The sequence below is a fragment of the Drosophila montana genome, unplaced genomic scaffold (genome assembly GCF_035044405.1).
Source record: "Drosophila montana isolate Dmon_TW-CO22-7 unplaced genomic scaffold, ASM3504440v1 contig_896_1, whole genome shotgun sequence".
NCBI lineage: Eukaryota > Metazoa > Arthropoda > Insecta > Diptera > Drosophilidae > Drosophila > Drosophila montana.
In genome coordinates, this window is record NW_026999182.1 from 100,912 (window position 1) to 121,503 (window position 20,592).

Genomic DNA, 20,592 nt, shown 5'->3' on the forward strand with positions numbered 1-20,592 from the left:
TTTTAGGTATTCAAAATATTGTTCCCTTTACAAGCAAATTTTTTTATTTAAAATCGAGTAGGATTCATACTTAATTTTAGCATATGCAATAACTAAGTTAACAGTACTTTGATCCAGATCAGATTTGGCATGGCGATTTTCTCTGAGTGTACGGGCGGGTGCCGGCTTTAAGCTTTGGCATTGCTGTTGTTATTGTTTGAAACGCAACAATCAATTGCATGCCGGAGAGGGCTGATTGATTTGAAAAGCTTTTGCGTGTAGCTTGAGAAAAAGCTACAACCGAGAGCTTTCAAACCGGTTAGTGGCTCGAAAGCTCGCGGCGCATGAGGTAAGCAGCGCGATCGGCGTGAACGCCGCGCACAGAAATGAGCGTGAAGACTTTGTGAACGGTTCACAGCGGACGAAACATAGAAGCAAAGTGCGCAAGAAAAAGAAAGAGTGTGATAGAGAGAGAGAGAGAGAGCGAGTGAGCAAGAGAGAACGAGCAAAAGAATGTGTGTGCGTCTGTGTGCGAAAGAGAGCAACAAGTTTGCAAGTGGAAATTTTAACAATAAAATGCTGTGAAACACAATAAACTCGCCTCAAGGCAAAATCAACGCATAAAAATAAAACAATAATTATAAAATATGCAGCTAGCAAAAATAAATACAAAACAACTACAACAGAACATAAAATACCCACAAACAAAATAACTATCTAAATGCACATTTCGAGCACAACTCTTGGGAACAACAAAAAATATAAAAAAAACGAATTAAAATTTGAAAATAAAAAAAATTAAAACACACAAGTGAAAGATAGACAGAGAGAGCGTGTGCAGCGGCGAGTGGCAGAGTGAGACAGTGTTAGACTTTCGCAGCAAACGTTGAATTTTACACGCACACATCGCAGATACAAAATCCGAGATACCTTTTAAAAGATACAATAAACAAGCAAACTATTTCTCACAGTTCTGATTAGCGCTGAAAAATTTTGATGCAAAAAATGGAGTATGAGAAAATGCTGTACATGACAAGCGCTGGCGAGGTGAGTGTAACTAGCAACCGTAATATATAAATAGATATAGATACAAAAGTATCTACAGTTGTTTGTGTGTAAAGTCTAGCTGTTAGTGGGTGCTATTTGAGTATAGTAAGCGCTTGTTAGCTTTGACAGCTGATAACCTATTCACTTGCGCTTATCAACACTGAAATGAGCAAAGTGTGTGCGAGTGCGTGTGTGTGTATGTGGGTTTGTATTTGCATCTTTTCGTGTGCTGTTTTGTGTATATATGCTCAAATAATTTGCGCAATTGCCCTGAAGCATATGGCGGCTGATAATGTTTTTGGCAGCCATATGCGATGCTTATTAACGTTGGGGCGCCACAAACAGCCATCATATGACTTTTAATTAGCAAAATTACCAACACACAGATACACACATGTGTGTGTGTGTGTGTGTGTGTGTGTGTGCTGGCGTGTGTATATACTAAGTAGGTGTGCTGTAGCTCTGACAACAGGCACAAATGAGTGTCACTAGGTGAGAGTCTGCACTGCGTCGCATTGTCTGCCATATGCTAGTGGCTGTTGTTGCTGCTACACTTGCCAGTTACATTTTCCATTTGTCTTATGGCATTTCGTTTTAATTACAACAACAGCAACAGCCGCAGCTATGTGAAGGCATCAAACGCTGGCAGCAACTTTCAAAAGATGCTTTCATTTTGCAAGAAGTGATTCTAAATGATTGTCAACTATGGCAAGGCAACAATAACAGCAACAGCAACAACTACAACAACAACAACAACAACAACAACAGCAACACCAACTAGCTGCAACAATGTCAAGCTGGCATTTCACTCGGAAAGTGCATTCCAATGCTGCTGCAGCAGCAGCAGCATCATCATTTGACAGACAGACGCACATCAGGCCGCGGCAGATAGTTTTGTTGGACCTACTTAAGCTCTATATAAGCTTTATACGCAAGACTTTGACGTCTGCCACAACAACAACAACATCAGCGAAAAGGAAAAAAAACTTGTATTTACCATTTTTGATTGATTTGATGGAAATGTGTCTGCTGCGATTTTGTACGTCGTCGTTGTCGTGGCTTGTTGGCCTTCTCGCGTTTTCCAACCGCTGGACAACGTTGTTTTAGAAATGTGCATTTCGAGTGGTCGACCACAGTCGACACTCTCCGAATGCCTCATTATATTTATGGACATAATAAAATAAATACTGCGGCGCAACAATTAAAAATGCAAGCGCATTTGCCGCTTTCGCAGCGAGCGAAAAGCAAAAGAAGTCGAAATAAAAAGCAGAAATAGAAATGCAAGAAAAGCTAAAGAAAAACTGACATGACATAAATATTTCAAGCAGCCAACTTTTCCATCAGAATCCATCAATTGGCCAACAGTCGCTGCGACTCGGACTCGGAGTCGAACGCCGACTAGAGACTCGACTTTGTTGGCCCTTTAGCCATTTGGCCACGGTTTTCTAATAATAGTTGAAAATCAATCAAACTCATTACACAATGTAATCAGCTTTGGCTTGGCTCTGGCATTTTGGGGTGTGGCTGCGCGCACCACTTGCAATGGCTAACCACAATGCGAATTGTTGTTATTACTTATGTGCGATACACTCAGAGAAAATCAAGCATTTTGCATTTACGCTAAGTACAAACATGGAAAAAACTAAGTCAATATCAACATTTTATAGACTATGAACTTTATTTATTATTTTATTCACTTTCTCTATCCCGAAATAACTAAATTATTTTTCAAAAATTTTTAAGATCTCAAAATTTCGAAATATAAGAGAGAAATTAACGAAAGAAATTAATATATTTGTAAACTTATTAACAATTTTTTAAAGCTAACAATTTTTAAGGAAAATTGTGCCTCTCGAGCCGCATTATTTAAAGGGTTAGCATTTAAAAAAAATGTTCACCTTCCGTTTGAAAACTTTTATACTTATTTCAAGTAATAAAATTCTTGGAAAAAGTATTATTCTTAGTTCTAAATTTATTTTCTCTTAATTTTGAAAACTTATATAACTTATAATTTTAAAACCAAGAATATCTTGTATTTTAATCCAGAATATTTAGAACTTTCGAATAATGCAAATTCTTAGGTTAAAATATTTTTTATATCTGAAAATATGAACTTAAATTCTAGAATGTTAAAACACTTTTGGAATTATGCAAATTCTAAGGTTAATATTTGTTTTATCTGATAATTTGCAATCAAGAGAAACTTATACTTAATTCTACAATATTTAAGTCTTTTCTGGATCATGCAAATTCATAGGATAATATTTTTCTTAATCTGAAAATGTTAAATAAAGAACATACTTAATTATAGAATATTAAAGATTTAATTGATGTCTATGTATAGAAGCCCAATAAAAAACACCCATTCTAAGAATATTTGTACGTCTGTTGAGAAGTTTTTATGATTGTTTTAAGCGCTGGCATTAAGAACGTTTTGTGATTATTTAAGGCATTCGATTTCTTGTAATAGGTATTTTGTCTTAATAGTTAAATAACATTTGCAACAATTTTTAAATCAAAAATAGCCATGAGTTATGTTGAGAATACTCTAGAGTGAAATGTTCCCGTAAATTTTAAGAACCGAAAGTTATGCAATTTACTCTTACTAGCATAAAGAACAACGAATTTTTCTGAGTGTATTGATAATTGTTGCCTTTTGATGTGCGTTGCAAGCATTCGCAATTCGCGTAAATGTCGCCCGACTCTTATGCAAATTGAAATGAGTTACCTGAGTTAACTGAATTGGCTGAGCTGGCGCAATGTCTTTTCCACAGAATAATTGTCAATGCGTGCATTGCATAATGAGCAGCACCAGAAGACATCAGCCATCAGCCATTAGCCATCATTGGGCCAAGAGTCTGATAGAGTTCAGTGCCTAGACATTGGGCTGGGCATTTCAGATATGAGTGTCCCACGCTGTGGGTGTATTGGTGTCTGGTTGTGTGTATGTGTTTGTGTGTGTGTGCCTGTGGTTACATTGCGCTCTGCTGTGTGCTGCCTGAGATGGCTATGAGCACTATCTGGGGTTGTCTAAATAGCTTTGGGAATATTTAATGCCTGCCAAATGGGGAGTTCTAGAGCTTGGAATTTAAATTATACTACATTTTGCACTGTATTCGTGCTCCAACAGAGTTAATTATACTAATAAGCATGAGGTTTGGTTTAGTTCGAAAGCTCCCTTTGTGCTAGCTTTATAAAAATATTATTTATAAATAGCTGCAGTTAAATACTCATAAGATATGTTGATCTTTGGTATTTTCACATATTTGATTGCCATATTTATGCCCTGAAATTTTCATAAAAATCGGACAATAAACTCCAAAGTTATACAACGTCGAATCTGCTGAATTTAGAGTGCGTGGGTGTGTTCTTTATCTGATTGATGGTCAACGTAAAGCCCATGCCTTAAGAGATAGAGTCTGCCAGAGTTGGAAGGATGATTACCTAGGTTCTTGGATCATGCCCAGGCAGATAAGCAAACTTGGTTACGTGGAGCTTCCGACAGATCATTTGGAGCACAAGGCTGAACGAACGAAATGCCTTAGTAGCATTTTCTCTATATTTTAATGAGAATTTCTAGTTTGTAAAAAATGTTAAGTATTCAAAAATCTGGAATAGATTTCGTAATTTGGAAGTAGTAACAGCATGCGGAATGAGGATCGTATAGATAGATCAAGCAGACACCGGCCGTATGACCGAAATTCAAAATTAAGTAAAACTTGTGTCTGCCTCATAATTTTGGGCATTACATTGATTACAGTATTGGGAATATTTTGTGTATTCGCACCGAGGGAATGGTTACAAAAGCTCCGATTTTGAAGGACGGATTCTTCCGATTAATACAATTATGAAACGCGTATGTAGATATGAATATACGTGTATTGATTATTTTTGTGCAGTGTAAATAAATCATCGTATGTATGTATTATACTTCAAATATTTGTATACGAGTATTTTCTATTCAATATTTTCTTTTGGTTTTTCTTATTAGCAAGGAAGAATTGATTAATAGAAAACTTCGAGAATTGGCTAAATAATAGTAAACAGAAGGCGCAGGAAATCAGAACTTTTGGAAAAATTCCGCATCAACATAATCTACCAGAAATTTCAGAAATGTGCGGGGCTATCTATACTTTAAAATGCCGTAAAGTCATGTCAACATTATTGTCATATATAGCGTGCTCAGTTATATTACGATATTCGGCTTTATAATATATTTTATTTATGTGTTATATTATTGTTATTTTTATGCAAATTAGCTTTGCTTTGGTTTTTTTATTCTGGGTAATGCATGAATGTTGTGGTATGTTAGATGCGTATTATTTAGCTTTTAAGATGCCCCTCCTAATGCTCTGAATATGTTGTTCGGATCGAACAGTAAAAACCAAAGTTATTTAGGAACGCATTTCTTGGGCTGTCTTGTGTATGTGTCTCCCCTATTCAGAGCAAAACTGGAAGAACAGCCTTGGGCCTTAGTATTGACACACTTTATGGTGCCATGTTTATATCCTGAATATTTCAATTAAATCGGACAATAAACACCGCAGTTATTTGAGAACGATTTGCTTGCGTATGTGTCTATCAAGGAATAATGTTTTGTGTAGTAGTAGTGACAGTATCTCCGCAAAATTTCTGAAATTTCAGCTATATTCAACTTAAGCATAACGAGACTAAGTGTAAAATTTCTTAGCTATTTATTTTTATATAATTTATTATATTATTAAACAAAATTCAGAGAGTTCTGTTTTCATGTATATTAATGTTCAAGAACGGAACCAATCATTTAAAATAAATAAATAAAAAAAAGTGTCTATGCTAATTACTAGACAACTCTGGTAACTGATAGCTCTAGTTACAGAGTGAACACTAAAAGGTTGCAACCTTTTCAATAGCCCGGAACAGTTGACATATTTGCAACTGCTACAGTTCTACATTTGCATTTAGGCATTTGCATAACACAGAGCCAAGAGAAGCTCAATTGGAGACACGATAGCATAATGGAAAATTTAATCTCTGATCATTTGACTATAAGACTCTAAGTTAGCTTGGAAATGTTAGTGCCGTGTCACAAGTATTTCACCTTGCAATCTATTTGTTGTTGCATGAAATGTCGACAATTAAATGCAATGCAAACGACAAGTCCAAAGACTCAGAACTCAAAACTGCGCCGTCACGAACTGTGATCTATTCAAAAACAAAACAAAATAAAAAAAAAAAAATAAATGAAAAAAGAAGAAAAAAATAATTAACGAGCGTTGTAAAAATAAACAGAAATAAGTCTTGTCGCTGTGACAGCTTAGCCCACGCATACAAGTGCCTGCGAAAACGGCGAGTATCTGCGAGTACGTGTATCTGGCTGTGTATCTATGTGGATTTGTGCACTTATGCTCGTGCCTCTCAACTCTTGACTTGTTGACAACGCTCTAACGCGGCCCGTAACGTAGTAACTCGGGGCTCTTTCTGTCTTTCTGCTGCAGTCATAATGCGATTAGAACAGATTAACCGACAATTGTCGCCGGTCCGTCAGTCAGTTAGTCTATCGAGCTGAACACCTGAGTCTGTTGCTGCATTTGCATAGTTTGTTTTATTTAGTTCAAAAGAGATACAAACACGAATGCATGGGCATATAAAAATATAAATTAATTTAAATAACACTTGGCCATAATTCAACATCAACATCAACTTGGTCATGGCAGCTAAGTAGCACTCAAGGCTGCTGCAATTGCAACCGGCTACCCTTCACTTTGTGGGGGCTATTGGTGGCTAGATGGTGGCAACCTTTTGTCACACATACACATTCACGCAAACACACACATTCGCGCCAAGGCTGTCAGTTGGTTTCTTTGTTCCAGGCCTGGGCGCGCCCCATGTAAAACCGCGCTTAATTTATTTATATAGATCGTGCGCTTGCCTTAGGCGTTGTCCATTTTATTTGTTATTAAGTTGAGAAGGCATAAATATATTTTTTTTTAAATAAATAAGAACGCCTTATTTCGGCGTGTCGAAGCTTGAATACTCTTTTGGAAATGTGGCTTACTTTCGTGAGGAAAATTGTGAAAGTAAAAAAGGTTTGAGAAAAGGTTTCCATGTGAGAACTGACTTTTCCATCGATTCTTTCTACAAAGCTTTAAGATGTATAAGTACGTTCTTGATATTTTATGCTTATATGCAAACTGCATGAAAAGGCTCTTAATTACCAAGCTTGGACAAGATTTCTTCGAAAATTAAAAGGTTTTTTCTAACAAGAACTTGATTATGATACATGATATAGGGTTCCTATCCGAGCTATTCTATCGACTGTTCTGCTGATATTTATTGGGAATATATAATATGTTATATATATATCTATTATATATATTTCAGCAAGGCGTTACATATTTAATGACAAAATTAGTATACCTTCTATAAGGGTATAATCATAAAAAAAAAACTGACTATAAAAGCTAGCGGCCTGTCTGAGTTTTCAGTTCTCGCTTTTGGCGGGTTCTTTGGGCCGCAAGTTTTTATCTGATCGTTGCTTTATTAAAGCTTTTGTCGCTGCTTACAGCAAACGTTCGGCAAACGTAAACTTGATTTGATTATTGGGCTAACACACACACAAAAACACACACAAACAAACACACACACACATGCCACATTCTTCTTCTCGGAATTGTTCTAATGAATTTTGATATTTTATTGTTTTTGCTTTACGGCCAAAAAGTCGAGACAAATTGCTTAAACTTGTTTCTACCGCCTGAGCCCAGCATATTTTCAATTTATTATTGCTCAATATTATGATTGTTGCTAATTTCCAAAGGCATTTATATATATTTTCGTAGCTCTTAAAGTAACATAAAATGTAATCAACAATTTTTGCTACTGGTTGCCGTGTAGTATGTGAATTATTTTGCTTCGTACCAACTCGAGATATGCTCTGAATTTGTGGCCTACGCTGCATCTCCATTATTTACATTTTCATGTATTGTTTTTCTTTTGTAAAAAATTTACACACACAGTGTGTGTGTGTGTGTTTGTGTGTGCTGACATGACTCAGTTATGATTTCATTTTTGTTTTGTTAGATTTTGTTTTTTTTTTGTTTTGCTTTAAGATTTTAATCAGCTAACTGAAGCATTCAACTGAAAGCACATTTTTTAAGGTAAATATTTCGGCTTCTGCTCATCAGTGTCAGCATCATAAAAATATGATTGTGATATAACAGAAAGAGTTGATTTGGTTAGCAAATGCTTTTATCAATCGACTTATTTTATGTAATTGCAGAAAAAAAATAGTTTTTTTTTGCTTGACTAGCAGCAAACCCCTGCGGTAGAGTACCGAAGCAAATCATATAGATACATTAAAAGCTGGTGAGGCAGATTTTTGTTTTATTAAATCTTAATTTTTAATTTAGTTTTCAAGATTATTCTAGATTAAAAATATATACAATTTTAAAGTTTGCATAGTTAATTATCAGTTATGCTATATTTTAAAAGATCAGCTTCCCTTACTAAATAAACTCTCTTATTACTTTGGTTCCGAACGAAAAAAAAATGGAGCCTTTTTTAATTTTAAGTACATATTTATGAATATTCTTAAATTAAATATGATTTTTACTTCAATTCCAAATTGATACAAAATATTAAAAAAATATATACAAAGTATGTAATAATAAATAAAATAAGAAAAAAAAAGAAATTGGTTTATGTGCAAAATACATATAAGAATTTTAGCATTTGTAAATATTATTTTAACACTTCTTAGATTTGATTAATTTTTTTTTAGGCATAATATTTTCTTCAAGTGTATGCAAAAAATGTAAAAGCTTTTTCGGTATTTCTTAGCTTATTCAAAGACCGTTTTTATTTTATGGAGCATGTTTAAATTATTTCAAAAATATTTGTTTACATGTAAGCTCTAAGAGTTTACTCATTAAATAAAATAAAAGTCTCAGCTAGAGATATATATGTTGGGAAATATTAGGCATTTAAATTTATTTTACAAAATTGTCTACGTTTAAAACCACAAATTAAATATAAGTGGTAAAACTAGTAAATGACCTTAAATACGTATAATCCTGTTATATAACATTTTAGTCGTTAAAGTAAACTTTATACCTAAAGCAGTTAATTTTTTATTTAGAATTCAATTCCTTATATAAAGCGAATTAATAAGTATTTTCTGATCTCTACCAAGCGAAAGAAAGCAACTTATCGGCATGGCGGATGCTAAAGAAGATGATCTGATGTCCGATCTTTGTTCGGCGGAGATCATGTTCGCAAAAGCAGCTCACATCTAATTAAAGAGCTGTTTTCAGCCCCATATTATAGATAAATATACTTATACTTATTACTCAATGGACTATATCAACAATATTGAATTACATTAAGCAGCATTAGTAAAACAAGGGAAGCCCCCTTAAAAGGCTAGTTATCTATTAAATATGCACACGCTTGGCTTTTCAATTTAACAAAATTCTGTATCTATCTTTATCTATCGCATCGAAGGTAATTACACTTCACGAATTTTGTATACAACGGTTTATTTTTGTACTTTTGTTCTTCTGTTATTTTGGTACTTTTGTAAATGGCTATAAAAATAGACCTGTCATTTAAATGGATCTATTAAAAATTGTGGTTTTTCTAAAAATACAACTGGGTGTTTACGAAAAAAAATACCTGACTGCCATTTTGTCAGTTCAATTCCCATACCCAGATCAATTGCCGTTGCGGTTAAAATGGTTGTGAATTTGTATACCTTTTTTTTTATTTGATACTCGCTCACAAACTGAACAAGAGTATATTGGTTTTTTTTTTTGTAATGCCTTGCAATCGGCGTTTTTGAAGCTGGACATTTGAACTTGGAATTTTGTAATATTAAGTGCTTAAAATAGTTGACCACAGCTACTAAGGAGTGGTTAAACTGCAGATATAGCCAAACATAACACGTAAATCTTTATCTTCGATATTTTTGGGGCTGAAGTTGTTAAATTTTAACAAAAACCATAGAAAAGCTCCTCTTAAAATAGCTAATATCGGGGCGTGGCATATCACAAAATTGATATAAGTTGGTAAAGCTTGCTGTTACTTTTGAGCTGTTCTGAAACTGTGAACGTATATTAGGCAGTCGGTTACACCCAACTGCAATATTCTCACTAGCTGTTGTTGTTTTTTTTTTTTTCTCATTTGGCCCATTGTTGTGCCAGCTTTGACACCCAAGCCGTTGGCTGTATACAATTTGTTGGCGCTTTATTTTTGTTTCCTCTATTTAAAAACAGGAACAGCGAACAGAACAAGAACAAGCATATCATATTATTTTTCAAATTACCAATTTGTGACGTTAATTGTGGGTGATATGCCATATAATACAAGCACACACATACACACACATATGCATCCATATGTATGTGTGTGTGTGTGGCTTTATTTAAATCTGAACTGATAGCTTTATTGAAAGCCGTCTCATGTCAGAGCTGCCAATGAATTATGGTTCCAGTTGTTGTTGCCTGTCCGGCTGTCCAATTGGTTAAATGCGGCACAAAAAAGCCTTTTGTTCGCACCACACATTGTAATAAAATTACGTATTTGTAGGCTATTGGAAACTCCGTCAGAACTTGAGCTTGTTAGAGCCGCATTGTTGTTGTTTTACTGAAAGATTTAATTAAAAAATATACGAAGTTTGTTAGCGCAATGCGATGCCAGCAGGAAATGTGAAACGGAATAACCCAAATGATCTAATTGCCAAAAGATACAAGATACCTACGCTCTGAGGATGTGGGCATTGTCTCGACCGGTAATGGATAATGAACATAACTTGAATAAATCGACATATTTATTGCAACAAAATTCAGAAATTATTTCTTTTTCTTTTCATTGTTCACAGTGGGAGAAGGGTTGTCCGCCTGTGGCGTAAGCAGACTCCAGAATTTGCTTATCGAATTGTGTGTAAATCTCTATATATAAAACTGTTTGTCCTGACTGACTGACTGACTGACTGACTGACTGACTAACTGACTGACTGACTGATTGGTGATCAGCGCACAGCCCAAACCGTAAGAGCTAACGAAAAACGTTTGTATGTAACTTTTTTGTTTACCATCCGATCGGCCTTAAACTTATTTTCAAAGATCTTTGTTCAAATTCATTTGAGGGGTGTTTCGCACTTTTCGGAAAACCCATTCCTCCTTGGGGGAAATGGAGGTAAAAAATTTGGTGGGTGACGTTTCGCACTCAAATTCATTTCCAGAGATCTATTAGAAAAATCATTGGAGACGTGTTTCACACTTTTCGCAGAATTCGAACTTCTTCGGGAGGAATGCGATTCAAAGATTTTTTGGGCGAAGTTTTAAGTTGTGTCCGATTTGCTTCAAACTTATTTTCAAAGCTCTCAATAAGAACTTAATGAATATGTATTTCGACGATTTGGAAAATTCCACCCGCAACAGTGGTAAATTGGCGGAAAACGGTTGTATGAAAGTTTTTTGTTCACCATCCGATCGGCCCCAAACCCATTTTCGAAGATCTATATTCAAATTCATTTGAGAGGTGTTTCACACTTTTTGAAAAATCCATCCCTCCTTGGTGCAAATGGGGGTCGAAGATTTGATGGATGACGTTTTGTGTTTAAATTTATTTCCAAAGATCTATATGAAAATTCATTTGAGACGGGATTCACTTTTTTCGCAGAATTCAAACTTCTTCGGGGGGAATGCGACTCAAGTGATATTTCATATAGGTCCTTGGAAATGAATTTGATCGCGAATCCCGCCAAAACCTTTGACTGCCATTTTCACCAAGGAATATTGTATTTTGCAAAAAGGCAGAAAAACCACTCAAATAAATTTGAAAATAAGTTTTGCGGATGGAAAGCAAAAAAGTTGAATGGAAACGTTTCCTGCCATTTTCCCTAGACGTTCGGGTGGAATTTCCCGAAACCTCGTCTTAGCGTGCACCTTCGTCACATAAGGTAGCTACACTGCAAATTTTAGCTTCCTAGCTCTTACGGTTTGGGCTGTGCGTTGATCACCAATCAGTCTGTCAGTCAGTCAGTCAGTCAGTCAGTTAGTCAGTCAGGACAAACAGTTTTGTATATGAAAATATATTTCCATTAATTTTGGTATAGATTTATGTGTATATATATAATATCTAGCTCTATGTGTAGGTGCATGGAAATAAGTGATGTGGATATATCTCCGACGAAATTTTTTAAAGATCAAGCTAACAATATATCTAACGTTCACGCGACACACAAAATAATTTGAACATATGTATATAGCTCACAATTTAAAAGCTATTGCCCTTAGTTTATAGCTTTTGAGTCAACAAACCAACAATATTAGTCTGTCACAAGCGAAGCCTCTGTTCTACTACTGTGCTATTGAATTTCCTCTTAAACAAATTATGATTTTCGAACAATATATTTTTCGAAACTTAAACTTCCAAAATTTTGCGCGGAACAGGGTATTACGCTGTCGGATTATAATATTTTTATTTTTGTGTTTTTTGTACAATATTAAAATACAGTTTTCTGAAATAACTAATAAGGAATTTCTCAATTTATTTTTGAATAATTTATGACAATAAGTACAAAGAAAGAATTTGTTTTAATTCAATTAATTTATTTCGTTTGCAGTCTTCGTATTGTTTATACACTTGTTTAATAACCAATTAAGGACCTTTGATATATACGTATGTGTTTTTTTTTTATAATTTATGACATCAGTTAAGAAGAAAGAATTGCTTTGGGCCATAAAAATGTTGCAAGCAGGCTAAGCGAGGGGTTGACTGTTTATGGACTATAAATAGCAGCAATTGGTTGACATACGCTCCTCGGTTACCTCGCCGGTCCCAAATGCACTTTGTTTAGCACTCTTAACAGATTTAATGGGTTTTTTATTGAGTCACTCACTGCTTACTGCTCTCTGCTCACTGCTGGCAGCAGCAGTAGTAGCAGCTGCGCCTCGAGCCTGTTGAATCACTTGGCCAGTTTGCGTGCTCTCTAGTCTCTAGTCTATTCTGTGGCGGCCATCAAAAGCCGGGTAAAGCACCCTTTTTGGCCTAGGAGAGCAACAAAAAAGCACAAATCTTTCTAATAGCAGCAACTACGCAATGTTGAAACTAAGTTTTAGCGCTGGCAATTAACAGTCAGACGAGAAAAGCTAACACAGAAAGTCACTCATACGCTCTGTGCGCCAACAATTAAAACATAAAAATTGTATTAACATCGTGACTGGCTGAAAAGAAATAAATATATAGAAGCTATGTCGATATTGTATTGGCCATTGAAATTGCACGGCAATAACTAGTCACGTCTCCAACCCCCAACCCGCCGCCAAACAAACCCAACATCAGCCCTCGGCGTCGAACTCTTTGGCTCTGAGCTGAAACTGCAAATCGGAAAATCCAGAATGAGCTGTTAAATTAATAATAAGCACACAACACACACATACCCATGCGTCCGCTCTTCTCCCCACCTGGTACACCCTGTGCCACCCGCCTGGAGCACGGGCCACTGCTGTGAGCTTAATGAAAAACCAGTTTACCAGCATTCAGCATTCACTCAGAGGCAAAAATCGTAGATGATAAAAAAAGAAAAAGAAAAAAAAAACTAAATTAAAAGCCGCAGTAAACGCAGCTGCACAGAAAGCGAACAATTTATATTTATTGCAGTACCAGCAATTAAGACAGCTAGGAATCGTGTGTATATACAATGAAGACATAGAGTATATGGAGCATATGTAACTAGCTAGAATTAGCGCGTCTACAGTGCAAAGCCAGAAGATGCCCTGTGAAATGACTAGTCCAAAGTCTTCATATGAAGAACACACTGTATCTACATTGTTTTGTGATTCATAGGCAATACAATAATAAACTAATTTGTCTGATTATTAAATTAGTCGCAATTTGTTCCAAATTTTCCCTTAGTAAACACCCTGTATTTTAATTTTTTGTGAGTTTTTGATTTGTGAATACCCTGTTCTGAAATCTTTCGTTCGTAGGCCAACGGTGATCGACACCCTGTACTGGTTTAGAGTGCGATTGACCCCGATTCGATTGAATGTCTCACAGACAGCATAAAAGCCTTGACTTGAATACACCCTGTAAAGTAATCAAACACTTGTAAAATCATTGCTAAAGGCGCCTGTTCAAGAGCTCTTTGTTTTACTACAAAACACCCTTTACTTAAGTCTAATATGCCTTATCTGAAGTGTGATCGACACCCTGTACTGGTTTAGAGTGCGATTGACCCCGATTCGATTGAATGTCTCACAGACAGCATTAAAGCTTTGACTTGAATACACCCTGTGAAGTAATCAAACACTTGTAAAATCATTGCTAAAGGCGCCTGTTGAAGAGCTCTTTGTTTTACTACTAAGCACCCTTTATTTAAGTCTAATATGCCTTATCTGAAGTGTTTTATGTTGAGAGAACCCGTTCCAAGGTCTTACGTCACCCTGTACTGGGCTACAAAGTGCCTTGCGCAAGGAGGTTACCTAGTGAACACACTGTGAACGGACAAGCCTAAGCTGACACTCTGTAACAGTGAGAAACTTTTCTTATTCTAGAATATAATTTAACTGATAGAGGACATTTATCTTATAGGCCAGATGTTAAAGATTGATATTTGTCTGCCTGTCTTATGAAAATTAATAAAAATGAAAAAATTGATAAAGGGAATATACATGCTTCGATCTTAAAATCTATAAAAGTAATTCACCTTGCGAGGGGGCATATCTCAAAACACTTTTGATTTGGATCTCGCGTCATTGTTTGCGGCTCATATAATAAAAAAAAAGCACACGGCTCTCATTGTTGTTATTAGTTTAAGATCAAATGCCTGTACACCACCCCCCCTCCCACAAGCAGTCAGCTACCCCGCTTGAAGCTGAGAGCTGTGCCTCATTTGGGTTTTTTTTTGCATTTAGTTTTGTTGTGACGTCACAGTATAAGCTGGAGTCACAGTCCATGGGTCGCTTCGGCTCGACTTGGCTTTGACTTGATAAATGTGAAAATCGATGCGATTTCGAGCTTAGTACAAATCTTGCTGTTGTCGGAAGAGCGCTGTGAAACGCTTTGGAAACTTAAGGTTATCATTAAGAAAACAAATCGAAAATAAAAAACATAAAAACTAAACAAAAAAAAATTTGCAACATTTAGGGCAGTTAGGTGCCAGCCAGTTTACAAATTAGAAAGGCAGGCAAAAAGAGTTGAAAAAAAAATTTAAATAAACTTTAAACTTGGCTTGAAACGTGCTAATTAAACAGTGGCTCAATTTGAGCAATTTAATTTTTGATTAAAGCCTTTAGACGCTGAGGCCCAATTAGCAGTTCGTTGGAATGTGGCGCCATAACTAATAAAAGCGATTGTTTGCCTTGCAGATGCCGCACAGCTGTAGCAGCCAGTTCAAGCTTGCCGCAGAACAGTACCAGGGCCAGGGCCAGACGGACACATATGCGGCCTACGCCTATGCGGATAACTTTGATTTATCGCTGCTGCCGGAAGACGCCGGCATACCCACCACAGTTTATCAGTACAACGCGCCGCAGATCAAGATCGAGGCCGCCTGGGAGTGTGCCAGCGACATACAGGAGCAGCCGACGGTGTCTGCTGCATATGCCAGCTCTGGCCAACAGCTGATCCCGCCGCCCCCGCCCGCATATCCGCACAGCGCCTACCCCTCGCCGCAGTCCAGTCCGCAGCAGTCGGAATTTGCCTCGTTTGCCTACGGCAAGTACAACGGCAGCTACGACTGCCTGAGCAGTCCGTGTCCCTCGCTGGATGCCAGCAGCATTAAGCAGGAGCTACACATATTGCCGCCCTCGCCGCCCGAATCAAACTGTGAGACGCCCTCGCCGCGCTCCGCCTGCAGCGACAGCAGCAGCATCAAAGCGGAGCCGCTGGATGCCGACGTGGAGAGCTTCATAGATTTGAATACGCTTCTCCAGCAGCAACAGCAACAGCAGCAGCAGCTGTTGGACATTAAGCCGAATCATCAGGTGCTGCGCGAGTGTCTGGAGGACACAACATTCCAGCGCAAGCACAATCTGAAGCCCTTGGCGCTGGAGTCCTTTATTGGAGGGTTAGCTGAGGTGCGCGGTGACTTTGAGCCGGTCATATCGCTGGCGCTGGAGCATGCCAAGCGTGAGGCGGACGCCATATGCGCGGAGCTGCAAATATCGCAGGGTAAGCACAGATACACGCACACACGCACACACACGCACACACACACGGACACACACACACTCACACACACAGTGAACTGTGACTAATTGTGATTTCTTGTCCGACAGATCCCAATGCCTGGACAGCCGCCCAGGTGCACGCCTGGCTACGTTCCACCTTGGCACAGTTCAAGCTGCCGCCGGCTGCCAATTTGGAGCTGCAGTTCAGCGAAGACGGCGCCGCGCTGGTATTACTCAGCGAGGAGGAATTTACGCGTCGTCTGCCCGAGGTAAGCCCCCCCATCCACTTCACCCAACCCTGCTCAGTTCGATCAATATGACTTACCCAACCCAAATGTACAATGTGTGTATTACAAAATCGAAACGGGGTAGCTAATAAGCATAATACAAGAGCAGCGGACAATGCAAATGGCAAAAGCAAAAGCCAGCAAGAAAAATACAAAAAATACCAATCAATGCGATTGAATTGAATTAAATTTCGCGTACGAACTAAATCAGCTCTAACCTGAGGAATGAGAGAGAGGCAAAACACAACAACAAAAGCAAAACAAAAATATAAAAAGCAAAACAAAAAACAAGTTTCGTAACTTGCCGTTGACGTCATGGCCCAGGCCCGATACCAAATCGGAAAGCAAACCTGTTGCCAACAATTAGGCAAAAAAATAATATAAAAATAAATAAATAAAAAACAAAACTGTCGGCAACCAAAAACTACTCCAAATGCTCTCCTCCAGAGCCAAGTCAAGTCCCAGTCAACACTTTGCCAAAAATATAAAAATGATTACATTTGCCACAGCCACAGTGGGTGAAATGTTGTTGTTGTTGTTGCTGCTGCTGAGTGCAGCAAAATGAAAACAAAAGACTGAAGCAACGAACGCGACTGAAACCGAACCGAACCGAAACCGAAATCCGAGAGCAGCCCCGCACACGAAATTAGTAACCGTGGTCATGGCTGTAAAGGTGAAAGAATGTGTGAAGGTTGTTTGGTGAAACTGCATGGCACTTGGTTGATTACGAACCGCAGTCTCGGTCGCCACAGCGTAGCAGTCAAGGCACAGTGGGACAAATTGATCCATTTTTGTAAAAAGTGTAAATTAAGTGGGATTTTTTATAGACAAGTTAAGAAATTGGTCATATTTATAAAAAATCATAGCACAAGTAACAAAAAGTGATAAGTATAGTTAATCGGTCAGTTTTTTTTTATAAATCCATTTATTAATGTGCATAGTACGAGTCAAGATGTTTTCATTATGATATGTGTAGGAGACAAGAAAGATAGAAGTCAGAGCAAAAATAAAAGCCAAAGATTTTTCCCGCAGTGAAGGTTTGAAAGGGTGATTTTTTTTAACAAATGTATGTATCAGGCAGAAAAATTACATTTCCGACTCCATAATATACATGTATTAATGATCAGCATGAATCGATCTAACCATGACTTATCCGTTTCTATTTTTGTCTGTCCGTCTTACTTTCCGTATGAGCGCGTCGATCCAGAAAACTAAAAGGTAATTAAAATTGACAATAAATGGTCCCATATACCAACATTGTTTTGAGCGATATATCGTACCATTTTGAGATCGATTTTGACACTTGGAATTTTTTAACAATAACTCATGAATTCTTTAAATTTTACACAAAATTGACATCTGTTATTGGCCCCTTTAAACTAAACTCACTTGTAAAGCTTTTTTTACCTTATTTAGGAAAGAGCGGTATTTAACAATATGGAATGATATATCAGATAATATTAAATAACCAATCAGGAATGTAAAGAGGTGTTTATATGTGTTTGCATTTCCAAGACAGTTATCGCAGTATTTACGCCACTGTGCTCAGCCCCAGCTTTAGCTACAGACACAGCTCAGATGACAGTGGGGACGACGACGGCGGCACTTGAATTGAGCCAACGACCAGCAACGACATTGCAAGGTGAAAGTAAGTCGCAGTGGTTGTTGTTTTTGCTGTTCAGCCACTTGCTGTGTTGTTGTTGCTTTTGTAGTTGTTGCTGGTGTAGTTGCTGCAACTGCAGACAACGCGCTGGGAACGCATAATTTATGCGAGCAGTTAGCAGTTAGAATTTGAATTGATATGCCGTCTAGATTGCTCAGTTTGGGGAGAAGGAGACAGAGACAAAGACAGAGAGAAAGAGAGAGAGAGTGATTGAGATTTATGTGAGATTTACATTGGGCTCAATTGATATTTATCTACGTGTGGTTCGCTTTCTTTTAGAGCGGCAGCACATTGCACGCACAGTTGGAGATATGGAAGATGGCATATGCCGATCAGCTGGGCAATCAAATGGACACCGCGCCGCTCTGGTCCACAGCAACAACAGCAGCGGGCTATCAGGCTCCAAATGTGGAGCACGAGGAGAGCGAAGGTTTGTAGTGTGATAGATCCTTAGTTCGATATATATTCTATAGTTTCTCTAAACACTTACAGATGATGAGGACATGGCGCTGACTGCGGCGCCAGCTGTGCTGACAGCCACGCCCACGACAACGACCACGTCCGCCAAGCGCACGGGCGGCGCACGCAACGGTGGCAGCTCCCACATTCATCTGTGGCAGTTCCTCAAGGAGCTGCTGGCCGCGCCGCAAGTGAACGGCACAGCCATACGCTGGATAGATCGCAGCAAGGGCATCTTCAAGATCGAGGATTCGGTGCGCGTGGCCAAGTTGTGGGGCAGGCGCAAGAATCGACCGGCCATGAACTATGACAAGCTCTCGCGCTCGATACGGCAATACTATAAGAAGGGCATAATGAAGAAGACGGAGCGTTCGCAGCGTCTGGTCTATCAGTTCTGTCAGCCGTATCATCAGTGAGTCTCGGCACCAGTTCCGTTGGAATAGTTCTAAGTCTATTTATTTTTTTGGTAGTCGTAAGAAGCCCAAAACGCCACCCACCAACCACCCAACCAAGTTTTGCCCTGTCACTATGCTCGGCTAGCCCCAGCGACTAGCGAGTCTTAGTGCTTGTACATATATCTAAATACTCACATTCCATACATATATATATATATATATATATATATATATCTTTTTATATATATATTAACACATATCTATATAGCACAGATTAGGCACGAAGGTAAGTTCGTGCATTAGTTCGACTTTAGTTCAAAGACTCGACTTGAGTTCGACTTTAGTTGTTTAGGCTCAAGCCAATGGCAGCAGGCGAAGGTAAGTTCGCCCTGTCGGCGGCTTTAAGTTTTACTTAATCAATCAATCAATCAAGTTTTTATATATTGCATGTGGGCGTGGCAGCTAACTGCATATGTTTGACTTACCGGCGACATCGTTACTCAAATGTTGACTGCACCAGCGTTTGCACCTGTTCCGTTGCCCGCAGCCCGAGTCCAATTTGTTGCAATTGTTGTTGCTGGCATGTGGCACAGTCGACACACATAAGTCCAGTGGCAACAGCACTTGGCACTCAATTGGGGCGGCGGTTTGCGGCATGTGGCAGCAAACGCTGCCAGCGGCAACAGCTGAAGGTGTTGCGGTAATTTTAGGAACCATATATCTATGATATATCAAAAGTAAGTTCTATGAACAACAAAACAAGCAAAACAATTTGTAACGAATATGAATGTGAATATGAATAACTTTTGTATGTTTAGCTTTTAAGCACAATTTATGTGCTCTATTTAATTGTTAAATTCTTGAAAATTTTTTCTCTTCTCTTTAGACGAAAAGTTAAAAAATTTTCGACCACATTTTATTTGTTTTTCGGCACTTTTTCGCAATTTTAATTAATTTTTATTTATTTTCGTTTAACTGGTGTTGGTTTAATTAGTGCGCAAGTGTGTGTGTGTGTGCCTGTCAGCTAGTTAATTGTATTATTTATTTTTGGTTAATTTTTAAACAAAAGTCAATTGTTGTGCGTCTAATTATTTATTTTTTTTGATTGTGCAATTTGCATTCGCAATTTGCGTAACTTGCAGCTTGGCTTATTTGTTTTTGTAATTTTTATCACATTTAAATCAAACACACAGATACATATATGTAGTATGTAAATGCAAATTTGCATAGTTATAGATACGTAGATATAGGCACAATTACTATGATATTGTTTGAGCGCTTTTGCGTTTTATTATGCACACGATTTACGTTTAATTTTTTATACAATTATTATATTAATTTTTATTATTGTTTGCATGTTTATGGTATGCAAAACTATTTATTTATTTATTTAACTAACATATTGTCATGCTCAAATAACTATTATCGAAATAAAAGTCACAGCAAAAAAAACCCGACTAAATCGAATTACTGAGCACTGAAGTTCGGGTATAGAGTTTCTGACCTTTTTTTGGTCTAGAATGGATAATCTATATTTTTATAATTTACATTTGGATTTTAATAAAAAACGAGAAAGAAGTGCTATCTTCGGCACACCGAAGATT

General features: G+C 37.6%; 1 protein-coding gene and 1 long non-coding RNA gene across 3 annotated transcripts; both read left to right on the top strand.

Annotated features, from left to right (window-relative positions):
- The first annotated feature begins 364 nt into the window (after positions 1–364).
- Positions 365–20,302, top strand: Ets98B (DNA-binding protein Ets98B). 2 transcript variants are annotated; one of them, XM_064699233.1, is made up of 5 exons: positions 365–1,026; positions 15,381–16,185; positions 16,293–16,453; positions 18,414–18,564; positions 18,627–20,302. In XM_064699233.1, the coding sequence occupies exons 1-5, from the start codon at positions 976–978 to the stop codon at positions 19,007–19,009; spliced, it is 1,551 nt and encodes a 516-aa protein (XP_064555303.1). In that variant the 5' UTR covers positions 365–975; the 3' UTR covers positions 19,010–20,302. The 2 variants fall into 2 exon arrangements, with proteins under 2 accessions (XP_064555303.1, XP_064555304.1); XM_064699234.1 differs by lacking the exon at positions 365–1,026 and adding an exon at positions 15,045–15,088.
- Positions 4,551–5,258, top strand: LOC135440168 (uncharacterized). Its single transcript, XR_010438264.1, has 2 exons — positions 4,551–4,944; positions 5,018–5,258. It is a non-coding gene; the product is annotated as an uncharacterized LOC135440168 (long non-coding RNA).
- Positions 20,303–20,592: the final 290 nt, after the last annotated feature.